General features: G+C 39.7%; 1 protein-coding gene across 3 annotated transcripts; it reads right to left on the reverse strand.

Annotated features, from left to right (window-relative positions):
- Positions 1-877: 877 nt before the first annotated feature.
- Positions 878-3,815, reverse strand: LOC115180621 (avidin-related protein 4/5). 3 transcript variants are annotated; one of them, XM_029742856.1, is made up of 4 exons: positions 3,749-3,815; positions 2,572-2,803; positions 1,333-1,439; positions 878-1,003 (listed from the first exon to the last, which is right to left on the reverse strand). In XM_029742856.1, exons 1-4 carry the CDS (start codon positions 3,755-3,757, stop codon positions 992-994), a joined length of 360 nt encoding a protein of 119 aa, XP_029598716.1. In that variant the 5' UTR covers positions 3,758-3,815; the 3' UTR covers positions 878-991. The 3 variants fall into 3 exon arrangements, with proteins under 3 accessions (XP_029598716.1, XP_029598715.1, XP_029598714.1); XM_029742855.1 differs by having other exon boundaries at positions 1,314-1,439; positions 3,749-3,814; XM_029742854.1 differs by having other exon boundaries at positions 1,322-1,439; positions 3,749-3,811.
- Between the last annotated feature and the right edge of the window lie 3,994 nt (positions 3,816-7,809).

The following is a 7,809-nucleotide window of genomic DNA, read 5'->3' on the forward strand; positions in this document are numbered from 1 at the left end:
AGCCTGAACCAACTTACTTTTAGCCAGTAGGGGCTCCCGAGCAGCGCAGCGGTCTAATGTACTGTATCTCAAGGGTCATTTTTCCTCACTAAAGGAATAATGGAAATGACAATCTTTTCAAAATGATCGTTGTGTTCAGCCAAGACTTTACTTCGAAATGGCTCTGCATGTTTTGACCTGAGACTTAGACTTTTCCGTATATGTTTAGTTTCTACCAAAAGTTTGTCCATTTCATGTTACATTCAAAAATCTGCTTTTTTTGGCTATACACTCCCCACAAGGGTACTATAGACACACACATCCAAAGTACAATTTATATTTTGTGTGCATTGTGCCCCCCCAACCCCTCTTTTACGCTGCTGCCAATCTCTGTTTATCATATATGCATAGTCACTTTAACTGTACATTCATGTACATACTACCTCAATTAGCCCTACTAACCGGTGCCCCCGCACATTGGCTACCCACCACCTGCCAACCCCTCTTTTACACTACTGCTACTCTCTGTTTATCATATATGCATAGTCACTTTAGCCATATCTACATGTACATACTACCTCAGTTATCCTGACTAACTGGTGTCTGTATATAGTCTCGCTACTGTTATTTTTCACTGTCATTTTACTGTTGTTTTTATTTCTTTACTTATCTATTGTTCACCTAATACCAATTTTTTACTTAAAAATTGTAGTTGGTTAGGGCCTGTAAGTAAGCATTTCACTGTAAGGTCTACACCTGTTGTATTCGGTGCACGTGACAAATAAACTTTGATTTGATTTGTCTTTTCCACAAGACATTGAAGTTGTGATTTTGCATTAAAATGTAATGTACAAAACGCTGGAATCGCCCTTATAATTAAATTGATTGGACACATGCATTCAGTTAAAATATGTTTATTCCTTAATGATTTAATTCAGTGCTGTCACATTTCATGTATTTCTTCTTTTGTCCCTCTTCTTTTGTTCCTTATTTAGCAACCCTACAGAATGTGTCAGTTCCAACTCTAAGGACACAAAGAGACAAAATAAGATTCATGATTTGTTATGAAATGCAGTGCAATTAATCATGGACAATATTAATTCATACACATTGCCTACTCAGACTAATAGGGGGGAAATCAACTTTGTGGAATAAGCACATTATAGGAATTTCATGTCAAAAGGCGATCGCGAACACCAAGCGGAACGAACGATAAGAAATGTTCAGAAATTCGAGAAAGACATACAAATGGTCAATAGATTAGACACACAAGCAAAACATCATACATTAATTGAATTCATACAATACATAATCCTGTTATTCATTGAGGGTACCATCTCACTTTGTGCCCACCCAGTCGTCAACGAGAGATGGCTCTGAAAACCGCAGGATCCAAGTGCTTTTAATCACCTCTTTGCCATTGTTATTGAAATACTGCCCTGTGAAAGCGGTACAGGACCCTGTGAGGGGAAACGAGGGAAAGAGGATGAGAATAACAGAGAAGGAATCAGACTGCTGTTGCTAAAGTAGGGGTATAGCTATAAAACACTGAAGTGCATTATGGGTAACATAGTAAATTAACTTTCGTTTTTGATGCAATTGTTCTGTGGAGGAGAGGTAGGGGAACTGCGAGCAACGCTCTTTTATATTGTCATTCAAACTACCTCACATGGTGTACAAGTTTAATAAACGTGAACTACTTCAGTGGAATTCCAGACTAGCTAGGCAGATAAGATCCCCAAATGTGGGAATTACCCTAGAGCACCGTCCCGACCACGGTCTGGTGGAACCACCCCATTCCACTCCCCTGGATGCCTCTTCCCCGGAGCTATACAACCGCTCTGCACATGTTAATAATCTACTTTATGCACACATTGTTTTACGCAGCTACTGCTCACCCATCACGTTTCTCACTGTTAATCGTGAATGATAATTCTTCACATTCTACCAGTGAAACGTCCATGCAGTATCTGCATACTAACCATTTGATCTCAATCCGTTTCATTGGAATATGCATTTAGATCTTCTTGAATTATGTACAGTGTTTTTTCGTGAGCAAATTTTAGAGCAGATGGTGTTAACCTCTACCCTACCATGTTTTGCCTAGTATCACGCCCTGTTCAATATTGGAGGCATGAGAGAAAAATGTGACCGTTTGCACAATCATCCTAAAATGTCATGAGACATTTTTGATTTTTTTTTCTTAACAGAAACATTATCTCGTACTATTATATTTGGTTAGGTTTTATGTAGAATACTAATGAATCATTATGTGATCTTGACATAATTATGTGATCTAACTTTATTAAAGAGCACCCTGCAGGCTCTGACATGTCAATCAAGCAGCGGGGCGGTAAGTAAATCGTTTTTGCGCAAAGTGGAGAATCCCGCAAAAGCGCAGAAGGTTCGGTCTTTTAGCGATCGGGAAGAGGCGTCCAGAGGATTCAGCCAAGCAGCTACTCCCATTGTTGTTATTAAATTGTAGTAGTATTGGTGCTGACAGTGATATTAATAGAATAGTTTACTTCTAATTTGACTTCTGTATCTCAAAATAAAGAATTATTTTCTTAAATGGTAAAGACAGGCACATACCGACACTTCCCCATGAAATGCAGAAGGCGATGGTTGGCATTTGTGGTTCCTTTAAGTTGTTGTAGAAGCCCACCAATGGTTCATAGAGTTCTTTAGTGACATTTGGATGTACCTCACCCACATATGATCTGTACGTCCCGCTGAAGGCCGAACTGTTTGGCTCAAACTTTAGAGTCATCAGAGACCCCAGCTCATTCTTCCAATCTCCTGATAGGTCTGTAATCTTTGTAACCTACAATTATGGCAGTAAGAGCATTTATGGATGTTATAGCAGTTGAGATATAAACAAATAGAGTTTATTTCCAAAACGCTATATATCCATTTCCAGAAATGTTGGTAAATTAGCTTTTATTGTGTAAAGAACTTATGAAAGAGATTGCTGTGTTTTTTTTTCAATATCAAATCATGACGTGTTCAATGGCAGACATTTATTTGTTTGAAATCTTTTGAAATCATTTGTTTGAAATCACTTGATGGTTTAATTTCAGAGAGACAAATAATCATGTTTTTTTTATTTACTGTAAACTTCTGCCTCACTATCAGATAATAGGTAGTAATGTTATGTTTTACACAGTCAAAAGTTACAAATATTGTTTTTAAATAAATAACTGTACAAATGATACATTTGTGACACCAATATGCATTTTTTTTTGAAAAAAATGATCAATACACTAATATGAGATCTGTATGTAAAAAAATTACATTTTACATTTTAGTTATTTAACAGATGCTCTTATCTAGAGCGACTTACAGTTCATGTTCAGTTCAAGGTAAACTTTTTTTTTTAAAGATATGTGGTTGTCTCATCAAGCTATCACAGTCAATATACAGTATACAAACACTATATTCCAGCTAAACATAGTGCTTTGCAAAAAAATATCTAAAAACTATGCATACAAAATCTGAGAACAGTAATATTTTACACACACACACACGACGGTACCCATAAGCAATCATTTCTGGTGAAAAAACACAAATGTAATACATTTGAGCGTATAGCGCTTTGAAAATACTCTTCAAATATTGAAACTATCAATTGCAGAATGTTCATCTTTTGAGCATCCATACAACTAACCTTATTTTATCCAGAATTATTTGTAGCAGCGTTTAATCACATCTTTCAATTTAATCAACACTTTTGCCTTTGCAAGATAATAGGATGGAATTGTATATTTACCTTGGCCATTCTGTATACTTCTGGCCCTTCTTTGGACACTGTGCTAATAACCCTCCGGACGAGCTTCAATGCCATTCAACTCTCCTTCCGTGGTCTCCAACTGCTCCTAAACACAAGTAAAACTAAATGCATGCTCTTCAACCGATCGCTGCCTGCACCTGCCCGCCCATCCAGCATAACTTCTCTGGACGGTTCTAACTTAGAATTTGTGGACAACTACAAATACCTAGGTGTCTGGTTAGACTGTAAACTCTCCTTCCAGACTCACATCAATCATCTCCAATCCAAAGTGAAATCTAGAATTGGCTTCCTATTTCGCAACAAAGCATCCTTCACTCATGCTGCCAAACATACCCTCGTAAAACTGACCATCCTACCAATCCTCGACTTCGGCGATGTCATTTACAAAATAGCCTCCAATACCCTACTCAACAAGCTGGATGCAGTCTATCACAGTGCCATCCGTTTTGTCACCAAAGCCCCATATACAACCCACCACTGCGACCTGTATGCTCTCGTTGGCTGGCCTTCACTTCATAATCGTCGCCAAACACATTGGCTCCAGGTCATCTACAAGACCCTGCTAGGTAAAGTCCCCCCTTATCTCCGCTCACTGGTCACCATAGCAGCACCCACCTGTAGCACGCGCTCCAGCAGGTATATCTCTCTGGTCACCCCTAAAGCCAACTCCTCCTTTGGTCGTCTCTCCTTCCAGTTCTCAGCTGCCAATGACTGGAACGAACTACAAAAATCTCTAAAACTGGAAACACTTATCTCCCTCACTAGCTTTAAGCACCAGCTGTCAGAGCAGCTCACAGATCTCTGCACCTGTACATAGCCCATCTTTAATTGAGCCCAAACTACTACCTTTTCCCCTACTGTATTTATTTATTTTATTTATTTTGCTCCTTTGCACCATATTATTTATATTTTAACTTTTAACTTTCTTCAAACTACAAATCTACCATTCCAGTGTTTTTCTTGCCATACTTTATTTACTTTGCCACCATGGCATTTTTTTGCCTTTACCTCCATTATCTCACATCATTTGCTCACATTGTATATAGTCTTATTTTTTTCTACTGCATCATTGATTGTATGTTGTTTTACTCCATGTGTAACTCTGTGTTTTTGTATGTTGTCGAACTGCTTTGCTTTATCTTGGCCAGGTCGCAATTGTAAATGAGAACTTGTTCTCAACTTGCCTACCTGGTTAAATAAAGGTGAAATAAATAAAATAAATAAATAAATTTCGAATCCTAGAAGGGAACAATGCTGAGCTAAATGGAAGAAACAAAATAACCTTGTTAGGGTCTCCTCAGCTACTTCTTATTTCTCACATCTTCTGGGTTAGTTTATATTGAAGGAAGAGTCAAACTTACCGTATCTGATGAGGAGTATCAGTGTAAATCACCCTAAACCTGTATCAAAAAGTGCTCAATGAGCTGGCCTTTTTATTATGACTGTAGTGCCCTGAGGGTAACTGGTCTAGAGCTACACCTCCCTGACACTCTTAGCTGAGGGAAGTCCTAGGATAGGAAACTGGCACTACTGAACCTTTTGAACACATTACTATGCCAACTGAAATTAACCAATATCCTGTTAGACCACATTCTTTACTGTTTTTTTCGATTGCTTCAACACTGTGAACAAAACTGTGTGTGAAGGAGAGGCTCCTTCACTATAGACACTGGACTCTTCTAAATGTTTATGCAAGTATTTATTCAAGAGTGAGATGAGTTTGTTTTTTGTTTGTGTTTCAGTCATTCACCATTGTGGCTAAAGATGGCGCCTCACCTCTAGTCCTTGGGAAACTGCAGTATTTTGTTTTTTTTCTGTGTTATTTCTTACATTGTTAGCCCAGAACATTTTAAGTGTTATTACTATTGGATATCAGAGAGACGTCAACTTACCAGCACTTCGACCAGGAAAACGACTTTTGCAAAGCAGATCCTTTGTCCGTACCACCCAGGGCATTTGAACTGATCCCAGAGGCCGACCCAAAACAACGCCGCTAGAGAAGAGGTAGGTGGAGCGGTCTTCTGGTCAGACTTCGGAGGCGTGCACACCACCCACCGCTTCCGAGTATATTACTCGCAAATGTCCAGTGCAGTTGACGAAATTAGGGCAAGGGTTGCTTTCCATGGCTCTCTCGGGATATTCTGTCGGAGTCGTTAAAGCCATCTGGATTCTCGATGCTTCGCGCTGACAGGAATAAACATCTCTCTGGGAAGAAGGAGGGCGGGGGTGTATGATTCATGATTAACGACTCATGGTGTAATTGTAACAACATACAGGAACTCAAGTCCTTTTGTTCACCTGACCTAGAATTCCTCACAATCAAATGTGGAGGCTGAAGAAATTTGGCTTGTCACCTAAAACCCACAAACTTTTACAGATGCATAATTGAGAGCATCCTGTCGGGCTGTATCACCGCCTGGTACGGCAACTGCACCGCCCACAACCGCAGGGCTCTCCAGAGAGTGGTGCGGTCTGCACAACGCATCACAGGGGGCAAACTACCTGCCCTCCAGGACACTTACAGCACCCGATGTCACAGGAAGGCCAAAAAGATAATCAAGGACAACAACCACATGAGCCACTGCCTGTTCACCCCGTTACCATCCAGAAGGCGAGGTCAGTACAGGTGCATCAAAGCTGGGACCGAGAGACTGAAAAACAGCTTCTATCTCAAGGCCATCAGACTGTTAAACAGCCATCACTAGCACAGAGAGGCTACTGCCTACAGACATTAGTCACTTTAAAAATGCCACTTTAATAATGTTTACATATCTTGCATTACTCTTCCCATATGTATATACTGTATTACATATACAATACAGTATATATTGTATATACAATACACTATCCATTGCATCTTAGCCTGTGCCGCTCTGTCATTGCTCATCCATATATTTATATATTCTTATTCCATTCCTTTACTTAGATTTGTGTGTATTTGGTATCTGTTGTGGAATTGTTAGATATTACATGTTAGATATTGCTGCACTGTCTGACCTGGAAGCACAAGCATTTCGCTACACTCACAATAACATCTAATAACCATGTGTATGTGTCACGCCCTGACCTTAGAGATCCTTATTATTCTCTTTGTTTGGTTAGGTCAGGGTGTGACTCGGGTGGGAATATCTATGTTTTTGTATTTCTATGTTGGCCTGATATGGTTCCCAATCAGAGGCAGCTGTCATTCGTTGTCTCTGATTGGGGATCATATTTAGGCAGCCTTTTCCCACTGGGTGTCTGTGGTTAGTTGCCTGTGAGCATGCCATTTGGGTCACGTTTAGTTTCTGCTTTATTGTTTTGTTTGGTGAGTTTCATTTATTAAACTATGTGGAACTCTACGTACAGTGCGCCTTGGTCTCCTTCTTACGACGAACGTGACAGTATGTGACCAATAAAATTTGATTTGATATTATAGCGCTTTCAATCAGTATCACCTCATGCAGTTAATTGTTTGGTTAATTGTTTAAATAATACTTAATTGAGGTTGGCAGTTGCAGGTGTATATAATTAACTCATTGTTCAAGGCAGAGTATAAAATGGGTATGTTCAGAATGTTCAAAAGCAGATTCCACTTCCAGGACTTCAGAACAGAATTCACGAAAGAAGGAAGAAAGTGGAACATATTAATACATATGGAGTGGGGGATTGAACAAGCCTTCTGGAAGATCTGGTGAAGGAGAAGATGGCAGATTAAGGGGAAAAGTTTGGGCCACATCCTGAGGATGAAAAGGATGATTGTGGGATTGAGGTTTGTAGACTGGAGAGAATGGATCCTTGCATTTTGGCTGATCCATATGTGTTGTCAGGTTGGGTGGAGAAGAGGTTGGGGACTGTTGAGTTGGTGAGAGTAACTTGGAGTGGACTAGTGATGATTTATTGTGTCTTCAGTCCAGAGGGAGCGGGTGCTCTGGATCACGCGATTAGGTACAAGAAATGTAACTTGCTTTGCTCTCCGGAGCATGGCACCGTTGAAAGGAGTGTTAACAGGGTGGAGCTAAATGTTGAGGATCAGTTGAAATTGAACATTCCTAATGACC

This window comes from Salmo trutta, chromosome 40, assembly GCF_901001165.1.
Source record: "Salmo trutta chromosome 40, fSalTru1.1, whole genome shotgun sequence".
Classification (NCBI taxonomy): domain Eukaryota; kingdom Metazoa; phylum Chordata; class Actinopteri; order Salmoniformes; family Salmonidae; genus Salmo; species Salmo trutta.